Genomic DNA, 22,286 nt, shown 5'->3' with positions numbered 1-22,286 from the left:
TTTGTGTTACCTTGTGAAAGATCTAGACTTTCGGGTAGCGAAGATCATCCGTTGCTGACACAGAAGAATCACAGTCAGAATCTGTCTCTTTCAATTTTAAATGGACGAGTCAAGGTTATTGCAGGGCTCAGAATGAATGTTCAGACAGCCACTACAAGCTTCGCATATGCCGTCGTAATGTCCAATGTCAGACGGCGAAGCCTTTCATCGTATGTTACTTCGGAGCAGCATTCGACTTATCAATAATCTGAAGGAAGGTATGTTACTTTTTATTGACTACATATAATTCCGCTCGACGCTTTTACACTCATAGAAATGAGTAGACATGACTTAGTAGGTGGGAATCGGGCATGTCGTGTCTTTTGATGGTGGTGGTTCTGGGCACAGGTTGTGATTACGGCTTGCAGCTCGCATAAAACTATTCAATGTTTTGTCCCCGCGAGAATTCTTACTTGCGACAATGCTCATGGATTGGCAGACATATTCTTGCCGCCTGTATCCAGCCAGCCACATATTCCAGCTCGGGATTCTCTGGCATCATGTTACGAAGAAGACAGTGTCAGTAGAAACAGACAGAGTATAATCATCGACTGTAATAGTGGCTGATTTTAACACTTCAATTTCTCTATAAAGAGTCATCCTTCTCCCGTTTTCTCTGGATATTCCTCACCATCTCATCTACATCTCCAACTCCAATCAAACAGCTAAACAGCCAAACATCCACATCCACACCAACAAATACATTACTCCTGTCATCATGTCTGCAACTGCTTCAGCCAAGACTCCCGCTTGGGTCAAGTCCCAGGGAACAGTCAAGAACTTACACTGGCGTGGTGATGCCCAGGTCCCCAACACAGGCATGTCTGTCGGACCTTCGGCCGTTGTCTTTGGTGACAGCATCTATTGCTTCCACCAAGGACACGGCAACAACGGCCAACTCTGGTACAATGTCTACAACGGTTCTCGTTGGCTTGGAGATCTCCAAGTCCCCAACACCGGCACTTCAGCCGGACCATCTGCTCTGATCTACAAAGGCATGATATATGTCTTCCACCAGGGCCATGGCAACAATGGCGAGCTGTGGTACAACATCTTTGACGGCTCCCGCTGGCTGGGAGATACCAAAGTACCCAACACAGGCATGACATCCGGTCCATCTGCAACGATCTACATGGACAAGATCTACGTCTTCCACCAGGGAAGCCGAGGCAACAATGAGTTGTGGTACAACGTCTTTGACGGGTCGAGATGGTTAGGTGACCTCAAAGTTCCCAATGTCGGCATGTCCGCCTCCCCCACTGCGACGTACGTCCCCTACAAGAACACAATCCAGGTCCTTCACCAAGGTGGCGGTGACAATGGTGAACTTTGGACCAACACTTTTGATGGTAACCGCTGGCTTGGTGATGAGAGGGTGGAGCGTGTGGGCATCTCGGCTGCACCATCTGGCATAGCCTTTGATGACAGGGTCTTTTGCTTCCATCAGGGTACTCGCTTCAACGGCGAACTGTGGTTCAATGGATTCAACGGCGAGTTTTGGGAGGGGGACAAGTTGGTCCCGAAGACGGGTATGTCGTCGGATCCCTCTGCCGTGATTTACCGTGGCAAGATCTATGTGTTCCATCAGGGTTACGGAGACAACGGTGAGCTTTGGTTCAATGTTCTTGAGTAAGGAGGATTGTGTACTAGGATGGTTCTGGCAGTTAGCCCCAAACTCCGGTCTTTTTCGCGAACCTCTTGGGAACTAGGCTAGTATTATGAATTATGTGGCCAATGGTCAATTATTATTGGAAAGATGGTCACGAGTGATGAGCAAATAATGTTCAAGATAGCTTTGCTTCCATTCTCAGCTCTCTCTGCTGAACAGCATTTCGGATTTCATGTGTGATCTAGAAAGCCCAACATCGGTATACTAAAAAAAACAAGTCATTTTACTAGAAGCAACAGTAAGTACTAAAATCATTGTGAAAAAAATCCACCCAGTCAGACACCAAAATGTACATACGGCACCCAGTGACATGGCACATCGTCATCATCTTCGCAAAGCACAATATCCCGTTTCAAGGATCTTTCACCCTCGATGTCCCCAGTCAAGCCAACGTCCCGAACCTGATCCTTCATTCCTTGTCGTACGTTTCTAGACCTGGAAACACTTAGGCACTTCTTCCTTAGAGCTCTCGAAGCCATATGGAGCCCACGACAAACTGAATCATCACTCATGCCACCATCACGTATTCCCTAATAAGTGGCCTTCGCCATATCAACACACGTTTCATCACTTACCTCCCGTAGTGCGCCAATAACATGCCGAAACCCTGCTAGCCTGAAACCACTAATAAGGTGAATACTTTCGTCTAGGAAGGTTTTGTTCTTGATCTGACCTGTACCGCATGCGGAAAGGTAGGCTAAGAATGGTTGACTTTGGCGAAGGTTGAGGCTTAGCAGCTTTCCGACTTCCAGAGTGTCAACTTTGCCATCATCTTCGAGAAGTAGATGGCTTTTGGAAGGATCCTGGCTGTCTGTGAAACCGTGACCAGCGAATGAAAAACCTTGCAATTTGGAAGTTGCGATAAAATATCGACTTTATTTTTGCAAATGATAGGATCGAGTAGCATGGATTTGTGAAGCCGGTGCAACATGTTGACTTCGCGAGTTGCGAAGGGCAGTGTCGTGGCCCCAGGAGTAGTTTCCATCGCGACAAGCAACGATATGTCTCCTGTCACTTCTCGCGTTGTTTTTGTATCTTGACGACCATTGATAATCGCCTTGACAGATGAACTGTAGGGTGACATAACTCTCTCAATAACGGCTTCCGATGATCCATTTGCATGGTAACCAGCAGCGTGGAGAGGGAACCCACTAAGGGGACCAGTTGGTATCCAACATACTCTTGGCCATTCTTCGTCTGAGACAGGGATCTTGGTGAACCGAAGGAAGTCTAGAATCGGTTTCATTGCAACATCCCACAACCAAGAGAGAACAGCAGGGCTGCTGATGGTATCCCGGTGTCGTGATTGTGCTTTGATCTTGACATAGCTCAAGTCCGGAACAGCCAAGGAGAGCATTCGGTCTTTCAATACTATTATAGCATCAGAACTATATTCACTGACGTTTATGACAACAATTGGGTGCTCGCTCGCTGCTAGTTTCAACGCATCTTCGCTTGGTGGGCCTAGAAACCCTTCAAACCCTGGTTGCTGTCGGATTTTATCGACGAGAATTTCGAATGCATTTCCTTGCTCATATCGTTGATCAGGGTCGTTGTCTTTTGTCGCTGGTAAGTCTAACGCTGTTCGTAGGCTGAGGAATTCGTTTGCCAAGTCAGGATGTTTCCTCTTCAAAATGTCAACCTCACCCCGTAGATCGTCAATAGATGTTGCCATAACATCCCTCCCTGTTTCCAAAGCCTGTAGAGCAGTCAATGGTTCCTTCCCAGCATTGAGGGCCATTGAAGCTGCCTCACATGCCATACCTTCGATGTCTCGGAGCACGTACTGTACGTCAAATGCTTCGAGAAAACGGGGTACAAGAGAGGGAATCAGTTTCATGAGCGAATCGGCCACCTCGTATCCTTGCTTCCAGTCATCGGCCAAGGCAAAAAAGCTCATCGCATCCTCGCCGGCCAGTATTCTAGTGTAGACATCCATTGATGGATTCTGTATCACTGTCCAAAGGTGAGCGGTACCGGCTATGAGGTCTGCCTCATCTCGGGTGATTTTGTACTTCACCCTGTAACGGTTTCCAAGTTCGTACAGGCGACATGCAAGCGGTATATCTGTTAGGAGTGTGTTCTTCAGGCTCTGTTGCATGAATGATATACTTTGGTTGATGTCGGTGACTGACTTTGTCTTGTTGAATCTTTCTAATGCTGCTCGAGACTTCCATTGAAGATGTGTTGCTTGTTGTTTCTTGGTATCGGATGAGTCAATGGCTTGTTGCCAAATCTCAATTGCAGTATCAATATCGGAAAGTACCTTTGTTTTGTAAAACTTGTCATTATACGCTGTTTTGAGGTCTGCAAGTATCTATGAGCGATTTGGGCTCTCTACTCCGGAGATGTCAACCGCATGCTGGAGCATTTTAATGGATCTTTCTAGGTCGTCGAACGACCCGGCCTTTCGGTGCTTGGCTTTATAGGCTGTTCCGAGATTTGCGTAACATGTAGCGAGTATAGGGTCCCCAGTAGGTGTGTGATCTACACATTCTTGAAATAATGTGATGGCCGTATCAATGTCCAAAGGGTCTTTGTTTCTCAAATACTTGATCTGATGGCCTAATGCGAGGTCCCTTCGCCTGGCGGTTTCCATTTGGTATGGTCCTGCGGTCGCATCGCAAGTTTCTTTGAGGAGTTGCAGAGATGTATCCATGTCCCACATTGTTGCTGTAACTTGATACCTCGCCTGGTACCCAAGACCAAGAGCGTGAGTCAAATCGACCCGGATGATGTTGCTAGGCAAGTCGAGATCCAGTGCCTCCTTGTAAATGCGGATGCTTTCATTGATGTCAGCCACCTCCCCAGAACAATTCAATCTCATGCGATATGCATCTCCCAGGATTTTCATCTTTATGCCACGCAAATGGTGACTTGTTCCCATCAGGAAGGCAGCTTCGTGACAAAGTCTAATGGTACTATCAATATCGGCCGTGTTCATATGTCTTTCACATCTGAAATGGTATGCCACAGCTAGACACAAATATTGTAGTGGGCGTGCTGGACTTTCTGATGAAGCTATGTTGATAGCTTCCTGGAGAGACTCGATTGCTAAATCAATGGCATCAAAGGAATTGATGAGATGGAATTTCTCCACTTGCATCATACCCAGATTATGGAGATGAGATACTCTTTGTGCGTGATCAAGTGAAGTTGTTTCTAGCCAGTGACGGTGCTTATCGATCTGTTGATCAATATCTGACCTTGTCATGCTTTGTTCCAAAGGTAAGACCCATGGCTGAGCGCCCAGCGGGAGGCTGGCATAGAAGGGGGTTCCATATGCACTGCTTGTATACCTCAGGTCTTTGCCGATGATTCCAGAACTCTCCATTATCGATCAAGTAATTCCGATAGTATTTGTTTGTTCTCGATATGTTAACGAGATCATTCCATGGTTAGGATTGTTGAGGGTCTGGAAGTAAGACGCGGGGGCCCAACGCCGGACTAGGCGTTTGATTGGGCTTGACAAGACAGCCTTATTCTTCTGGCTAGGTAGCAATTTTATCTTTCAAGATATACACAATTGGTAAGCACTTGCACCAGAATGTGTGGAATATTGGTTCCAATGCTTCTGAGACCGGGCACTGTCGGATATACACATAGTGACTTCAACGACGCAGGAGACAAAAACATATTACACCTTCATCATAAATAGCGTAATTAATATATGTAACCCTTCAAATATTTAATTCTCACGACACTGATAAAGTAAAAATATCTTCTACCTAGTCCAGTAAAATAAAGGAACCAGAAGAGCGTCCATTGTCGGCCTTGGCAACAAAAACAAGAAGAAACTGATCCCTTGGAACCTTGGTCAAGGCTGGATACTTATCGTCACGCTTAGGCCGAGTGAGCCGAGCGGTCCATACCCAATCATCCCCATTCCAACTCACAGCAGATGATAGCTCACCATTGGCAAAGACATCTAGACTGATTGAAGTCTTGCCTGGGCTTTCTAGGCGACATGTTCCCGTTACTTTGACCACGCGAATATCCGAGTCTGAACCATCTTCACTCGACGCAGTTATCGATGCTATCTCCAACGTTGGCGTCATCATGGTAGGTGATGGAGGACTATTAGGAATTGCAATCTCATCTGATGGCAGCGATGGTGCCAAAAGTGGAATCTCACGACGCTTCGATGCTGCCTCGTACGCAAAGGCGTAGCTCATGATATTGGAATCATCATACGCCCTGCCACAGAAATTAAGACCGACAGGCATCTTCTCTTCTGCAAGGTTTCCCATAGGTACAGTAATGCAAGGCACTCCGAGATGCTTGAGTGATCGACCACCATTTGCATACTTGACTCCATCGCGTAGTGCATCAATCATCGATTCATAGTTTTCGTCAGAATCAGCTAACGCAATGTCTCCATTGGTGGGAAACACAACAGCATCAAACTTGTTCTTGGTCATCCAGTCCTCCAAGTCCTTTTTTCGCATGGCCTCCAAAGCTTGGAGCGCTTCCCGACATCCAGGGAGGTCAGCTAGGGTGCTGCTTCCCCGACTCTTGACTACAGCAACCATGTCTTGATATCGGACCTGATTTTGAGACTCAGTATGCTGCGACGGGTCATCCATAGGAGCAATATGAGGATTTATCTTGTCAAGCTCAGCAAATGTGAAGTCTGGGATATCTTTATCACCATTGCTGCGTAGGAAGTCGTCCCAGCTCAAGGCAATCATATCACAACGCTCCAGCGCCGTCCATTCCTGAGAAAGATTGGGAACATTCATGCTTTGACCGGGAAAGTCTTGTCTAGTGTAGTTCTCGAAAATGGGGAAATCGGTCTCAATGATAGTGGCGCCCAGCTTCTCCATGTCTGCGCGCGCTCTTTCCCACAGCGCTTTGACGCCTGGAGAGCATGCGTTCTCCGGCTTTGCACCTTTAATCCCGATGAAGCATTGAGGGACAGCTAGCCGTTTATTTCGAAGCGCATCTAGATTGGCGAGAGAAAAATAGTCGGTTGGTCGTATCTCTCTAACCCTTGGCAATGATACATAAGGTTGCGAACGCCAGAAGTCAGCGTTGCCGGCAGCATCATCATCAGTGGCTACCACGTTCAGTACGTGAAACAAATCCTCCATGGTTCTTGTGTGAGGAACGACCTGGTCGCAAGTCGGATACAAAGGCCATAGTCCTCGGGGAGGAATGACACTGCGAGAAGGGGCGTAGCCGACCAGTGCATTGTTGGATGCTGGTGAGCGACCTGAAGTAACAGATTCTCCAGCGAAGCCGAAAGAAGCTAGGTTTGCTGCAGTAGACACACCGCAGCCGTAGGATGAGCCAGAGGCGTACGCAGTGCACATATACTTCTGGTTATATGGGCTCTCAGACCGACCGTATAACCCTCGCTGACAACCGCCGTCAGCCATTGGTGGCATATTAGTCTTGCCAAGTACAACTGCGCCTGCTTTGCGAAGCAACTCAACAATTGCAGCATCCGATGTTGCTATGAGGTTGGCAAAGGCAGGAGATGCAGCAGAAACAGTTATACCCTTGACTTTGTAGCTGTCTTTGACCGTGAATGGAATGCCTTCGAGTGGCCGTGGCGGCTTTCCAGAGTTGCGGTAATCGTCTGAGGCTTTGGCCTCGGCGAATACCTCTGGGTTTATCAAACATATAGAGTTGAGACATGGTCCTCTGCAGTCAAATTTGCCAATTCGATGGAGGTAAAGAGCAACAAGCTCTACACTGGTGATGACTCGGTTGTCTAGCAATCCTTTCAGGTCGCTGATGCTGGCTTCGAGCAGTGACAGGGTGTGTTTGTGTGTCATATTAAGGGACAGTAAACAAATAGAGCTTAAATTTCAAGGCAGTTGGAAAAGACTCAAGAAACTGAAGAATTGAGAGAGAAAACATCAAGGTATTTATGGTGTGTGGTGTTGTAGTCTGCCATCGTATCAAAATGGTTTCCGATATTGAACTTACAGTCGTCGCCTGACCTCAACTTGCTCTCCGAAGTTGATTATCTAGCGCTCCGACATTCCCTTATCACAAAAGTGGCTCGGAATTCATCTTCGGAAGCTCTTAACCTCTATAGGAAAGGTCGTTGCGCATGTTATATGGGTTTGATTGGGTTCGTTAGCGAATCACGAGTAACATGGCGTATTACCCCTCCGAGGTTCAATCAACTTCGCGTCTCCTCGGACAAGATCAACCAACAAGTGTTTCCGAACTTTGAAAGGCCCTTTCGTTTATCTCGGCGTTGGTTAATATTACAAACAGATTCATTAGCATCCGTGTCGATTTTACCCGAACGGCCCACTATGACAGGGCATGGAAAGACAGCGTGTTGTTGGACATGCAAAATCAGGCACGTCAAATGCGACGCTACACCGTCGGAATGTCTTCAATGTACCAGTAGGCAGGTCCATTGTCATGGATATGGTCCAATGCCATTGTGGATGGACGGAGGCGAAAATGAAAAGCATGAGAAACAGCGTATCAAACTTGCTATAAAGAAGAGTGTTAGAGAGAGAAAGAGTCTCCAGGCACGTCAACGCAGAGGCCATAATCGAGTCATACGTCGAGAACGGAAGGTATCAAAAACGGCTGAAGAGGGCACACAACTCAACATAATTTCTCAAAGTAAGTGCTGTGTCCTAACAAAAAGCGGGTTTTGCTTAAATCTTTAGAAAATTCGGGCTCAGCAGCGACATCATCTTCAGCATTGACTCGTCAATCCTTGCAAAGCCAAGTCCTCTCAGGACAATCATTCGCTAAACCCCTTGGATATGACGAAGCCGATCTTCTGATGCACTACCTGGATCATGTTTTCCCCTATCAGTACCCATTTTTTGACAAAGGAAAATGGTCTCGAGGATGGCTTCTGTGGCTTCTAAGCAAGAATGGGCCCCTCTGTCGAGCAGCACTGGGTCTTGCAGCTTTGCACAAGCGATCATTGCTGGGTGAGACAAATAACCATCACATTGAACTGGAGTTTCACACCAAAGCGGTCAGGCAGCTCCAGGACTTTCTTTCGTCCGTCGATGTAAATGAACTCCGGCCCGACAATGAGATTCTAGTGGAGATCATCGCTTGCAGTATATCACTTGTTAGTTTTGAGGTGATTCTGGCCCCCCATGGAAGTGATACGTAATCAGTGTTGACTGATGATAGGTCCTACGAGGTAGTGCCGCGGACTGGCAACCACACTTATCTGCCATGGCGTCCATCGCAGTCAAGATACATAATCAGCCTCGGTTTCATCAATCGTCAGATCAGCTTATCGTTGGAAGTAGAGCTACGGCTGCTATGGCGTTCCAAATTCCGGTCCTACTTTGGATAGACTTACTGGCTTGTGTAGCGACTCGAGAAGCCCCCAAACTTCCGTACACTGAGTGGCTGGGACCAAGTTGCAACTTTGAACTTGCACATATAATGGGTTGCCACAACTCAGTCATGAAGTCCATAGGAGACTTGGCTGTTTTAAGTCGGTGGAAGGCCAATTCTACCCTAACAGATAGTCTTGATATCAAGGAATTTGACAAGGCAAGACAAAACATCGATGATGATCTAGAAAACGTCATGGATTCAACACCCATGGCCTTTATAGAAGTTCGAGGACAATCACCCACTTTTGTGCCGAGCCAATCGTCTAACCAAGCGAAATCAGAGCAGCCATCTGGTCAAGATTGCGTCACTCGCATATTCGCTGCGGGCGCATTAGCCCAGCTCGAAGCCGTGAGCGTTGAAGCTTCAAAGGATAAAATGCCAACTCGAATAAGAAGGGCCGTGAGTCGAGTGATATTGGAGATCAAAGTGGCAAACCAATTAATCTCTCCTCGACAGTTGAGCTGGCCTATATGCGTTGCTGGCTGTCTAGCTGATCCAGACCAGCAGCCATTCTTCGAAAAATTACTGGATAGTGTGATAGTCAAAGAAACTGGTATGATAGGAAACTGCGGGACTGTTCGTGACATATTGAGAGCGTGTTGGAAGAATAGGGTTGAGAAGCCGGATGAACATTGGGACTGCAGTAGTACCATGCAGCAGATGGATGTATGTGCCCTTTTACTATGAGAATTAGAATGGGATAGAAAAGTCTAGAATTTCCTTCCTTAATAGCAACTCAACTTCAATGTAGACAACATTCATATAAATTGTATCTTTAAAAACATATTTCGCAACTAATTAACCCTTGCTGTTACAAAGAATCTATGCTATGACGAGCTCATCTGTGCTGGTGGCGTGGAAATGATTTATCTGTGGGGTTTTTAAAGAATGAACTGGTCTGAGACTCTGCAAGGATCGTGAATGATGCCCTGTGCTTCTGTCCTTCGACTCCAAATGAATGCCGGCACTGGCACTCGCACCGTATTTGCCATAGTTTGTGGTGAACATGCGGGGGATTGCAATTCTGAGAAATGGCTTGATGGTAGCCATAGAGCCACCTATAATGCTGAGGTTCAATTCTAGAACGCACCACATCAAGGCCATGACGGTGTTGTCTGCTTTTGTCAGTTTGGTTGGAGATGCCGGGGTTGAGGTGTCTTACAAGTTAGATCTGGGTCGTGGAGTAAAACACTAAGAGACTGGAGTCGAATGATGCTGATAACGCAAACCCTTGTTCAGTTAGTCATAGTGTTGACAAGTGAGAATATATGGAAAACTTACGATGCACCCATAGTCAAGAGAACACCAACGCCAATCTTTTGCTTCTTGGGCAGCATCAGTGACTTGAGCCACGGAAGTGGGATCAAGACAGTCAAGATATCTGCAAATATTCCCAAGCCGGCTTGCAAAAAGTAAAACACCGGTCTGTTGATGCACTTGGCGGTTGCGATGACTTCTGGATCCCAAGAGCCTCGGATAGGGTTGCATGAGAATATGTTGACAAGAACGGAGGCTGTTGAGTATCCCATGATAAAGGCAAAGGCTGTCCAAATAAGGATTCGTGCGGATTTCATGGGAAATATTCGGAGGTAGAAGACGAGAATACTACCCTTGGCGAAACCAGTGGCGGCACAGAAAAAGATGGCCGCGAGCAGATTATTCAAGGAGAAATTGGGAAATAAATCTGGTGAGAATGGAACGTTCCAAAGATGTTTGCCCATTCCATAGTTTGTCACTGAGATTGTAAGTAATGGGAAAGATACGTGTGACTCTGGAACTTACTATTAAGTGTAAATGAAACAAGGAACACAGTGCACACCTAGTCAAACAGTTAGAGTAATTTCACTAATGTCATGAGAGTCAAACCGTACCCAGGAAAGAATCATGAGATCTATCCCATATTAGCGAGTGCTGTTCAGTGGATAAACGAGACTTACAATCATCGAAAGAGAGCTTGCACACAATACATGCTCTCGTGTAGACTCGAATAACCATGCATACTGTTGCCAGCGGGAAAAAGACAGCCGTGATGACCACCAGGGGGGCAGACTCGGCGGCCTGGCCGACATCACGGACCATTCCTGGAGGTGGATCCATGGGATACAAAACTCCATTTTCGACGGACATCTTTGGTGTACTCAAGGGTTTTGAGGATGAAACACAAACGTCAAACGAGCCTAAGTCAGTAGTGAAGAATAGTTCCGAACTATCGAATGTCTTGAAAGAAGAATCAAGACTTGTCTCTAGATATAAGAACTAATGTTCAACCTAAGCTTGATCTACCTACTTCTGCATGTGTTTCCAGTGCTGACTAGCGTTCGCACAAACTCAATCCAGTGCCTGATCAACGGATGACCTACCCAAAGTTCTCATGCGCTTGGACATTGGAAGATCTTTTGCACGCAGCGATCTTGGCCATGTCGTGCGACATGATCGATCACCTGGTTCGGTCGATATGCTTTCGGTTGGTATGGAGTTATTGCGCAAGGTGTCTGCAGGGATGTAAACCACGTTTTATTTGATGAAGAACTGCCGCTTTGACGTTGTGACGTTTTCTTGCCTGACAGGTCAGATTTGTTGCGCCGCTGCCGAGGTACCGAGATGGAACTTCAGGGGAGTCATGTTCATGCAGGGGAGTTTGACACCTTGCGTGATTTTTTATGGGTTTTCTATTTCTTTGCGAGTCTGGGATAAACGCTGAGCCTCCTCAATATTCTCAAAGTTGTCAACGAGAGGGTCGACCCATCTGCGCAGATCGAATCTCATGATGGAGTTGAGACCTCATGTGCATCCGTCCTGATTACTTTGAAGTGACTGGAACTATTTTGTTCTTCAACGCTGCATGGCCATTTGAATTACCCAAACAAGACAAGTTTACGACAAGAGACTACTGAAGCAGAACGTCGACAACTTGGTTAGTCGCGTAGATCCAAATATCAGAGAACCTGAACCCATATAAATCTCCTGAGGCAATCCATATCTCTGCAATCCGGGGCGAACAGCAACTATACTGGCCAATAGTCAACAGGCAGTGTTTATCCTACCTACACTTTACCTCGGGAGATTGACATAATGCAAGAATGGAACATTTCCGGATCGGCGTTTGTTTATCTACTTCTGTACCTTGATCCTTACTTTCTACTCCGCATCGTAAACCGTGCGCGAGATGCCAAGCGGATTTGTTCCCGCTGTATCGTCCGTGTTTGGTTCCTGAGTCCTGAGCTAACACTATTCTTCACTAGTTAAAGCGTGGCTAATCAAATAAAAACGGGAACTCTTGACTCTGACCGCCCAGAGCTCAAATGAAAGCCCTCAAACAGACCCACCTCTTTCTTGGGTATCCATTCCAGGGTGGTTTATCTCCTACCATCTCTAGTTAATAAGCCGATGCAACTGGTTATTACCGTGCTTATCAAGGTTCACATGAACGTCGGAACTTTCAATCACTTTGCAGAGAACTTGACTGAAAACTTCTGCCGGAGCCGTCCAACTCTAAAGATCCCTTGACCCGGCTTCTTGCGAATACTTTGTTCCGCACCAGTCACTATGTTCAGCAATACTGCAATCGGTCTGTTGTCACTGACAGCTTTGTGGCTGAACCCTGCAAGCGCCACAGAGAAATCAGACACAGGCTGCGAGGTACTCAAGCTTACCTTCCCTGACAATACCTTTTCTCCCAAAGATGCGGTCTACGAATATGAATCCCAGAACTTCTGGTCCAACAACGAGATTCTGAGTCCAGCTTGTGTCTTCCGTCCAACATGTCCCACTCAAGTAGCCGAAGCCGTTAAGCTCATGAGCCTTGGCCTCACATCTTTCGCTGTGCGCGGAGGTGGGCATATGGCCATCACCGGTGCGAACAACATTGATGATGGTCCGCTCTTTGTCATGTCAAACCTGACTACTCTGGAATTGACCCAAGACAAAAAGTCTGTTTGGGTAGGACCTGGCTTGGACTGGGGTCATGTCTACCGTTATCTAGGCCAACACAAGCTTGCAGTCGCTGGAGGTCGTCTTTCCCCAGTCGGTGTGCCTGGGCTGCTGCTGGCTGGAGGTGTCAACTTCCATTGCAACCAACGTGGATGGGCAGCTGATAACGTGAGCGAATATGAGCTTGTGCTCGTCGAAGGCAAGGTTGTCTCCGTCACAGCAGAGTCTTACCCTGATCTCTTCTGGGCTCTCAAGGGTGGTTCCAACAACTTTGGTATCGTGACAAAGTTCAGACTCGCCACTCTTCCATCTGATCAAATCTACGCTGGCGTGTACAGCGTTGCTGACATCCCCGGATTTCTCAAGGTATGTGAACTTCAAGAATAAGTAAACTTACATCCGCCTGACACTACTTCAGGCCGTTGCCAACTTCTCCGCCTTCAACACTGATCCTCTCGCGCACATTGTTCCTCAGGTCATTGCCGTTGACGAAGAGACAACCATTGGCGGCGCAATTCTTTTCTACGATAGTGACTCTGACCCTGAGCCTGAATGTTTCCGCCCATTTTTCGATCTTCCCTCAATTGGCAACACGTTCCAAAAGCAGACGTTGGCTCAATTCTCGGATGAGACTGGCAAGCTAGTCACACCAAAGATCAACGACCAGTTTATCGCCGGTACTACCACGGGCAAGACCTACGAGGAAATTCTCGAGGGTGTTCAGATCGTCAATGATGTCTTCCTTGCTGCTTTGCCCGAATTGTACAAGGTCCTTCCTGTCGAGGACCGCAAGCTCATCTCAGTTGACTGGCAACCCATTGGCTCGCTGTGGGAAAAGGCCTCCAAGAAGTACAACCCCGGAGGTAATGCCCTTGGATTGGACACCGAGACCAAGGGAACATACATTGCCTGGGCCGAGGTGGTAGAATGGAGCGGTGATGAGCACAATGATGAGATCTTCAAGTGGATTGAGGATACGACATGGGCTATCGGCAATGCTACTCAGAAGGCAGGCTTGTACGATCCCTTTTACTATATGGGAGATGCTGCTGGATTCCAGAACATCTATGATGGATATGGTGCGGAAAATAAGCAGCGTCTTCTGGATATCTCTCGCAAGTACGATCCTCTCCGCGTCTTTCAGAAGTACTGGCCGGGCGGTTTTAAGATTGGAGAGTAGAGATGGTCACTATGGATCGACGTGAGGAGAGTAGATAATTACGAACATCAGATGAATCATCTGAAGGAGAACAATCATAACCACATCTAATCATGGATTCTAACGACTCTATCAACTTATTGAACCTCCGTCTGACCTAAATAAATCTCGTCGTTGTCTATATACTACATCGATGATCCAATACATCAGACATTGATACGATGTCGCCACACCAGCTGCTCCTCCCGAGCACTATAAGTCGAAGCGCCCAGAATATCCCTCATCTGCTGCACACTCGTAAACATAATCTGTCTCGCGATGAAGAATCGAATTCCCTCTGTGCAAGGCGGACTAGTCAAGCTTCCCTCATAAGTCCAAAACTCGTCAAAATACTGCACACTCTCCAGAAGCAATTTGTGATTAAGCGTTGCTTCCTCTGTGGTCTCGGTTTCGTTGAAGCCAATCATCTTGGGAAGCTGTGCCAAAAAGCTGTTCTCTTTGTTTCCTGGATCTAATCGGATAGCGAGCACAGCGCGCTCTTTGCCTTGTTCGTTGACGTGAACGAGATGTAGCTCTGCCCTTGAGCGATGTCGTTCAACGGTGTGATCAGCAGGGGCATGAATGTGCCAGCCTTTCAGGTAGACAGTTTCATTGTCAAAGCTGAAAAAAGGATTCTGGGTCCAGATGGCATCTTCATTCTGGACGGTAAATGCAGGACCGTAACCCCAGTTGAAAAAGTTGCCGGTGATTTCATCGGGATAGTTCCATTCCTTGATCAAGTGTTCAAGAGATAGGCCTTGCTTGAGAGCTATAGGAATAGGCGATTGCTGCGTTCCTGTCTGGCAGAGATGATAGTCTTGAATGATGTCAGTAACTGTTTATATCAATAACAGAATTTGTTCATACCAGGATTGATGCGTCCCCAATTGTAGGATGCGTCGTAAGCCCAGTCTTTACTGTTAGGATCGGCGCGAGGGTCAATATGTCGCTTCTTATTCTTGAGAGAGTAGTGATTGTTATGCTCTGCACAGGACAAGACGCTGGTGGCATAAGTGGCCACGGCAAAAAGTTGAGAGATACGCATTGTAAGGGTTATTTGCGGTATAGCAGAAGATGTGTAACAAAGTGTGATTTCCTGAGTTTCGACGGGGGACGAGCTCTTTTTGAAGCAATTTAATATTTCATTGGGATGATCATTAATGCTGTTGATACAGTCTAGCGTCAAGCTATGTCACTGCCAAGCCAAGCTATTTGAGGCGCGGGCAGTCGTCACAACTCCAGCCTATCATGAAAGTAATTGTCCTACCAGTTCATCGTATGCCAAGTCCAAGGTCCTTGCGAATTTACAAAAAGTTATACTAAATATCAACTGAGGTTGCAGTGCTAGAAATACTGCGGCCTGTTTAAGTTGGAACAGGCAAGTGAGGCTAACAACAACAAAGTCTAAGCCTCAAAATTGCCCATGGGGTAAGGTACTAAATATTTAGACTTTACCGTAGCGGTGGTTGTTAGCGTGAACTGGCTTTCTAGGGGCAAGGAAATGAGCCTTGTTCCTGAGCTTAAATAAAGGAGGTAGGGGAGACGACAACGTGGGATGACAACAGAAGAGCTAGTGTTTCATTGATAGGACATGATAGGAGTTAACGATCAGGCAGTCGACTTCAATCTCGTTTTGTTGGTTCTGTAAGTTTCGCGTCTCAAGTCAATTCATTAGTAGAAAGAGACAAGCGCATCTCATCGCATGGAGACCCTGGACAAACACAGCCTCATTTGATCACACAGATATTTGAGTTTGGTGTTATTCGGCACTGCTTCGATTGCCGAAGTCCCCGATGGTTTCGCATTGAGAACTTGGAATTAGCGTCCCCGTTCGTCAACTTCACATGCCTAATATGTTAAGCTCGCGGGATTTTAGGTTTACATCTCGATCAAGCACGTTTAAGAATAATTACATCATCGTCAAATAATCAGTGATCCAAGAAACCTACAGTCTTGGCAACGCTCAAAGCCACGTTCCACGTCGCGAGGAGAAGGCTGAGCCTGGGACTAAGACATTGCACTTACCCTGTAACCGCTGATCTTGCACGTTGGCCATGGTTCCTCACTTGTCGAAATTGCGATACCGTGATTGGTCAAGTTGAGTCTGCTTGGTTGATCAGAAAGAATTAAAGTTTATGCCAGTTACGCAACTGGCAATATTGCTCCGCGATGTTTAAAGTAGTCGGTATCTAAACTCGGCAGTGTCATATGAACATAGCAAGTTCTATTTGTTAGTAGTACAATTGTCTCGACATGTATCTGCGAATCTACAGAATACAGTCCAGACAATAGCTACCAGCTGAGACTGGGGCTTCGGTTAGTGGCGTAGCGTCCAATTTCCCAGACAAGCCTCTAAGCTATTTCTGGTCATTAGCTACTGTAGTGTTGAATTGCTTTTGCGAACAGCTCAGAATTATTGGCTTTAGTTACCAAACTATTAGTTTCTGGGCAGGGCATATCCAATGAAAACACTGCGTTATTAAGAAAAACAATATTTATTGACTGGCGAGAAATTCACGACTCCTTTTAGGTAAACCAACTCTTAATATTAAAAAACAGCGAGTAGCCACTTTAGACAAAACTCTCTCTCTCTTCTTAACGTCTGCTGTTCGTTGAATTGACAAAGCGCCTCACTTTCGTTAGTCTTCAAAATGCGCTGGGTTTCATTTGTCACAATCATCAGCGTTGCGCTTGCACCGGCAGTCAGTGCCCGTCCTCGGTGTCGACCTGATAAGCAGACTACCACCTCCGATGCTGCATCTTTGAGCGACACTGCAACTGTCACGAGTCTGGATACCTCCACTGCAACTGCCACTTCTTTGGATATTCCTGTTACCCGCGAGACTACCACCGACTCTACCACCACCCTCGAGACCACAACTATCGCAGTTTTGGAGACTTCGACCGACCTCCATTCCGCTGCCATTACCGAGACAATCACGGCCGAAGCAACTACGACTGAAGTGACCACTACTGCAGCCGCTACCACCACCCAAGCTGCTGGGCCGACTATTTATGTCAAGAACGGCGAGTTCGAGGATCAGCCAAACACCGCCTGGACTGTACAAGACGCCCAAATCAAGACCGACGTATCAAAAGCCTCTTCAGGCAGCCGATATGTGTAAGTGCCATCTTTCGCTTCCACCAAGATACCAGCTAATAACCGACAGTCAATTCGATGCTGTGAATGAATTTGTAACCGGCAGCAAACAGATAAGCCAAAACATCAAAAGCCTTAGCACCGAACGCCTCTATCGCTTAGATGTCGCTTCAGTTGTCTTTAGTGAACCCGCTGTTGTTCGCGAGCCTTCCACCATTTGCGTTATTCAACCCAATTTCGGTACCAGGTCGCTGGCACAGTGGCGTCTCGATTTCGATAACCTTGATCAATACAAGGCCAACTTTGTCAACTTCACCCCTGATACAGAGGATGGAATCTTGTTGCTTAGACTTCGATGCAGTGATGGCAAGGTGGTTAGCATATCTGCTGGTGTGGATGATGTTTCGATTGTTGACATTGGGCCCAAGTTGGTTGGCTAAGTAGTCGGAACAGAATAATTTGATTGGAAGATGTGGTATGAGTGTCTGAGATATTTCATTCTTGTATAAAGTTTTGATAGATCCTGTGTGTTCGGAAACTTACAGCGCATGCTTTATCACTTGTTGCCATGGGCTAGTATTTTACTGATAGGATCATTTCGGTAGCTCTAGTCATTGCAAGGACTATAGGTACTGCATGGTAAGCTCTTGCAACGTGGAGATGTGTTTTTATCCTTCTCGAGAAGAATGGCCTCTCTCTTGCCGAAACCAGTAGCATCGTTTCTTTACATCTACCAACTATCAAAATGTTCTACACGCCAACAGCGCATTCAGGCCATGCCTGGACGAGAGCAATGGCGATAGTTATTCTTTGCCTCGATTGGCCAGCCCAATTCTCCAATCCCATTGCATCGGGTTCTGTTTCTTGGATCCCTTCAAGAGCCTATAGGTCCCAAAATGCGTCCATCTCTCTGAGTACGCCAGCCATTTCGAATGCCTAGTAGGGGTACTCCATATTTGCAGATGTGCGCGAAAAATTAGTCAAAGAGTCAGCTGGTCGCTCCGTAGTGGCCTATACATTTCTGGGTACATGGACGCATGAATTCCTCGTTCCTCCGGCCCAACGTATACTGACGCACTTGAACTCGTATCCCAATGGGACAATTGTCAAAAACGCGACAGTACCAATGTTCGATATCAGAGAACTAGAGTGGGTCACAGACAAGATGTCCCTTCCTATCGAGTTGGAAAAAGCCGTAACGGTTTCTTTGAGCGAATATCTGAACTTCTCCAGAGAACGTGGGCCACTCGAGCAGGTCACGCTTGGTACTGCAGCCCTGCTCAAGGACACGCTTTGGATCCCGCCTGCTGAAAACACGTTGCCTCCGGCTCAAACTTTCTCGGGGACCAAGTTTGCTGCTATCTATGTTTCTCGAAACGATAATCATGGGCCGAACGATAAATACGACTGCCGCAATGGCAAAAGTAGCTTCGACCCTTTGCCAAATGGGATAAAACTTTACAACATCCCTTGGAATAATAACCAGTCCGATTGCATTGCTGTTGCAAAGCTCTCTATCACTGCAGGAACAACGCAGTGCTTCCAAGGAGACCCGAATATCCACTCAGAGTCAACATGCATTCTCTCATCTGGAGCTATTTTTACCGAAAACACCGAGGCTGCGTCAGATGTTCTTGTTGAGGAAGTCTTCTCTGCAATGCCGGAAGTACAAGCTTTTAGGAGCTGCCCTTGGTTTATCTAATCCAGAAACATTAAGTGGAAGTTTGGAGATTTACCTTTGCAACTCTCTCACGCAAGCGTATCAGGGTACTTGGAGTACTTTTGTGGATTTTCTCACTGATCCCACAGATCCGGTGTACCAAGTCAAAACGTACATTTGGCAACCATATGTTTTGCTGGAAGCCAGGGTGCAAGCCTATCGGGTATATCTATGGCTTGGGTTAAACGTGTTACTGGTAGTCTCTGGTCTGCTTCTTTTCGCTTTGCAAAAAAGTTGTCAGATAAAGACAGTGAATGATCCGGGTTTCGCAAGTATGATGATGGATTCTTTAGAGGTCATAACGGTGGATAAGACTGGCCTTTGTAATGCCACTGATGTTGGGTCTGGGCATGGGAATGCACATGTGAGAGTGTTCCTGAGGACTAGTCGTCAAACTCCAATGAGGGAGAATTACTCTCACCACAAGCTAGTGCCGCAGGATATTTATGAATAGGAACGTCATGGAGGTTGTTCATGAATGGTTCGAATTGGCCTTGGTCTTTCTTGCGAGGATCCTTCACTGGGAACAGTAGGTGGTGCAGACGATTGATAAGGAACTCCAATGTGTGTGCGGTTAGAGCAGTTGGCTTGATTGGAGAATATGACAGTGGTGATTGAGACTTTTCATTCTTGTACATCACTTGCGAAAGATCTTGTATCCATTTTGTGTGTTTCAAAAACTTGCAGCACACACTTTGCCATGTTGGTGTTACTAGTGGAACAGAAATGTAACACAACACAGCATTAGAATGATGTATCAATATTTTGAGTGACATTATCGGCATCTCTCTGCATTATTAATCTTCTTGTATGCCTTGTTCACACAAGAAGCCTCGTGCGGCTGAACAGCATTGCATTTCGCTAACCCAGAACATCTTAGCTGAGCTCTTTGGGACAGGCTGAGACCAAACCATATGAGCCTTTTTACGCTGTGTGCCTCACGTGGCTTGCATATCAGACCATGGATTTGGGTCTAGAACTACTAAATTTATCTTTCATCTTTCAGCTTTCGCCAAGCATTCATACTTATGTCTCCTCTTGGCGCTCTTTTTGGTGCATTGATTTTATTCTCTCCACCATTTTCACCATCATCAAGATGCCGTTCGACTTTAAGAAATACGACCAGAAATGCCAGGGCCTCACGCTAGAGGAGCTGCAGCGGGAGTGGGAGCACTATACGCGATTAATTTCCGGTGCTGCCACTTCCACTGCAGTGTCTGGCTGTGCTATTCCCTTGACCCTTGGAGTTTCCACAATCGGCGTTGCAATGGCAGCACCAGCTATTCACAACGCGCGCAAGAAGCGAGAGATTATCGAAAGACACCTTAATCGACTCAACGCAACACATCATACCCGAAAGCGAGATGTCCTCGGTAGCATGGCTGTCAGTGGAACGATCGGCGTGGTAACACTCGGTGTTGGTTCGATGGGCGCTGATGCCGTCGCAACAGCTGGTGCGGAGCATGGCATTCAAAGTATTATTGCCAACGAAACGGCTATCAAACTTGTTTCTCATGCTGCTCTTGATGGAGCGGGGATGGCTGTTGAACATGCACATACGGACCATTTGAAGAAAAAAGATGCGAAGAAGGCATTCCAGAAGGCTGGTGTATTTCAAGCTGTGCAAGATGCTAAAGCTGCTGAGGCTGGGTATTCTATCCAGCCATACCAGAACAATGGGCAATATCCGGTCTACGCAGCTGCTGGTCCTTCACAAGCTTTGCCGTTACCTCCGCCGCCGTATACTGCTGCTGTCGGCCAGGCACCCCCTCAACCGGCGTACATTCAGAGTCCTAATGTGTACCCCCAGGACTTTAAAGATCCCATGCTAGCTCAAGCGGCTCCCCAGCAAAACGGATATCTAGCACCAAACATGACAGGACAGCAGACGTTTCAGCAACCTTATGGCTACACCCAGCACCAACATGTTCCGATATCCACTGCACCGTCGCCTATGCCTTCAGTCAGCACACAAATGTTCTCACCACCTCAGACTCCTGCTACACATTATCCCATTCAGCACCAGGTTCCATACCAACAGGGAGGAAATTCCCCATACATTCCTGGTACACCTCAGACATTTGACATGTCAACGATGCAACAGGCTCTTCCCATGACTCCTGCCTCGCCTAACCCTACTGCACCACCATTTCAACACCATGCGCCGGCATCACTTCCCCAAGGCACCTCGCGAAACTATCAGGTGCAGCCCAGCCAACAACACTTTATACCCCAGATTGCCCAAGCAACTCAAGCTGGATTCGTTCCACCACCACCAGCGACTCCATCTGGGTACCCTCCAGCAATCATGACTCCCCATTGCCCTACACCGCAGCCAGTACCTGCATCTCAGGTGCCACAGCCTACTCCTCCAACCAGTGTACTTCAGAGTCCTGTACAGCAGGGCGTACAACATCACACTGGATATCAACAAGCTACACCTGCCTACCAGCCGCAGACACAAGGACAACCAGGTTATATGTCGCCTCAGCAAAGCAACATGTATCAACAACATCAAGCGCAACCACCAGTTGACCTAAATAGGAGGGAATCAGTTCAAAGCATCCAAGCTCCTTTCACTCCGCACGAGTACAACCCGCAGCATTATGGGCCGATCAGTCCGCAGGAAAAGACAAATAGTGGCCCCGTTCAATCGTTCGGTACGGCGTATGTGCCAGCTCCGCAACCGAACCCTGCACCAATGGCTTATCAAATGCCACCAACTCCTCTTCCAACAGGCTCAACTGTGGCTCAGTATCAGTACGATAATAAAGGATCTTACTTTCCAGCTCAACCTCAGACACCTCAAGGAACTGGGTACCCATTGACATCACCACAAGTATAAAGCTCAAGGTATGCTTAATTTAAACAACAAATGATTACAATTGCGGGCATCGGAGTAATAGTTAGCGTCTAGCCTAGTTAGGATCTTTTTCATCAATTCACCAATACAATCCGGTTTTTCCTCCCGTTTATGTTGTATCCATTATGTGTTTTTTTCTCAATGCTACGTTCCGGCGGGGGAAGAGGGGAAAGACACAAAAAGCCCATGACATAATTCGACATGGTGCGAGATATGCAGTATTTGCTTGTTACGATTCAGTTGTTGCGGGGAATTGTTCATGTAGATCATGGATATATCCATAGTTGCTGTCTTGCGATAGGTGCGGAAACTAACAATGACGATCGTTGGCTTGGCATCATCAATGAAGCAAAACTTAAGCCGAGGTGAAGATGAACGAGGAACGTATAAATTCAATAGAAGAATCCATGTTTCTAAGGAAAT

The 22,286-nt window shown here is 46.9% G+C and overlaps 10 protein-coding genes across 10 annotated transcripts; 6 read left to right on the top strand and 4 right to left on the bottom strand.

Moving 5' to 3' along the window:
• Positions 1 to 757: 757 nt before the first annotated feature.
• On the top strand, positions 758 to 1,672 carry FGSG_00105 (uncharacterized protein; the record flags this gene model as incomplete). Its single annotated transcript, XM_011317403.1, has 1 exon — positions 758 to 1,672. One exon carries the CDS (start codon positions 758 to 760, stop codon positions 1,670 to 1,672), a length of 915 nt encoding a protein of 304 aa, XP_011315705.1.
• Positions 1,673 to 2,438: 766 nt separating this feature from the next.
• Positions 2,439 to 5,042, bottom strand: FGSG_00104 (uncharacterized protein; the record flags this gene model as incomplete). The annotated part of the gene is made up of 2 exons (XM_011317402.1): positions 2,439 to 4,025; positions 4,050 to 5,042. The coding sequence occupies 2 exons, from the start codon at positions 5,040 to 5,042 to the stop codon at positions 2,439 to 2,441; spliced, it is 2,580 nt and encodes an 859-aa protein (XP_011315704.1).
• Positions 5,043 to 5,436: 394 nt separating this feature from the next.
• FGSG_00103 (uncharacterized protein) lies at positions 5,437 to 7,491 on the bottom strand (the record flags this gene model as incomplete). Its single annotated transcript, XM_011317401.1, has 1 exon — positions 5,437 to 7,491. The coding sequence occupies one exon, from the start codon at positions 7,489 to 7,491 to the stop codon at positions 5,437 to 5,439; it is 2,055 nt and encodes a 684-aa protein (XP_011315703.1).
• Positions 7,492 to 7,983: 492 nt separating this feature from the next.
• Positions 7,984 to 9,739, top strand: FGSG_00102 (uncharacterized protein; the record flags this gene model as incomplete). The annotated part of the gene is made up of 3 exons (XM_011317400.1): positions 7,984 to 8,305; positions 8,353 to 8,771; positions 8,837 to 9,739. 3 exons carry the CDS (start codon positions 7,984 to 7,986, stop codon positions 9,737 to 9,739), a joined length of 1,644 nt encoding a protein of 547 aa, XP_011315702.1.
• Positions 9,740 to 9,874: 135 nt separating this feature from the next.
• On the bottom strand, positions 9,875 to 11,179 carry FGSG_00101 (uncharacterized protein; the record flags this gene model as incomplete). Its single annotated transcript, XM_011317399.1, has 6 exons — positions 9,875 to 10,110; positions 10,215 to 10,282; positions 10,334 to 10,787; positions 10,835 to 10,871; positions 10,924 to 10,943; positions 10,990 to 11,179. The coding sequence occupies 6 exons, from the start codon at positions 11,177 to 11,179 to the stop codon at positions 9,875 to 9,877; spliced, it is 1,005 nt and encodes a 334-aa protein (XP_011315701.1).
• A 1,419-nt stretch (positions 11,180 to 12,598) lies between these two features.
• FGSG_00100 (uncharacterized protein) lies at positions 12,599 to 14,162 on the top strand (the record flags this gene model as incomplete). The annotated part of the gene is made up of 2 exons (XM_011317398.1): positions 12,599 to 13,348; positions 13,401 to 14,162. The coding sequence occupies 2 exons, from the start codon at positions 12,599 to 12,601 to the stop codon at positions 14,160 to 14,162; spliced, it is 1,512 nt and encodes a 503-aa protein (XP_011315700.1).
• Positions 14,163 to 14,347: 185 nt separating this feature from the next.
• FGSG_00099 (uncharacterized protein) lies at positions 14,348 to 15,225 on the bottom strand (the record flags this gene model as incomplete). The annotated part of the gene is made up of 2 exons (XM_011317397.1): positions 14,348 to 14,997; positions 15,048 to 15,225. The coding sequence occupies 2 exons, from the start codon at positions 15,223 to 15,225 to the stop codon at positions 14,348 to 14,350; spliced, it is 828 nt and encodes a 275-aa protein (XP_011315699.1).
• A 1,606-nt stretch (positions 15,226 to 16,831) lies between these two features.
• Positions 16,832 to 17,720, top strand: FGSG_11675 (uncharacterized protein; the record flags this gene model as incomplete). The annotated part of the gene is made up of 2 exons (XM_011317396.1): positions 16,832 to 17,301; positions 17,351 to 17,720. 2 exons carry the CDS (start codon positions 16,832 to 16,834, stop codon positions 17,718 to 17,720), a joined length of 840 nt encoding a protein of 279 aa, XP_011315698.1.
• A 725-nt stretch (positions 17,721 to 18,445) lies between these two features.
• On the top strand, positions 18,446 to 18,982 carry FGSG_11674 (uncharacterized protein; the record flags this gene model as incomplete). Its single annotated transcript, XM_011317395.1, has 1 exon — positions 18,446 to 18,982. The coding sequence occupies one exon, from the start codon at positions 18,446 to 18,448 to the stop codon at positions 18,980 to 18,982; it is 537 nt and encodes a 178-aa protein (XP_011315697.1).
• Positions 18,983 to 20,096: 1,114 nt separating this feature from the next.
• FGSG_00097 (uncharacterized protein) lies at positions 20,097 to 21,845 on the top strand (the record flags this gene model as incomplete). The annotated part of the gene is made up of 1 exon (XM_011317394.1): positions 20,097 to 21,845. The coding sequence occupies one exon, from the start codon at positions 20,097 to 20,099 to the stop codon at positions 21,843 to 21,845; it is 1,749 nt and encodes a 582-aa protein (XP_011315696.1).
• Positions 21,846 to 22,286: the final 441 nt, after the last annotated feature.

The sequence above is a fragment of the Fusarium graminearum genome, chromosome 1 (genome assembly GCF_000240135.3).
Source record: "Fusarium graminearum PH-1 chromosome 1, whole genome shotgun sequence".
Lineage (NCBI taxonomy): Eukaryota > Fungi > Ascomycota > Sordariomycetes > Hypocreales > Nectriaceae > Fusarium > Fusarium graminearum.
Note: the sequence above shows the minus strand (reverse complement) of the source record. Positions and strands in the feature narration are given on the sequence as shown.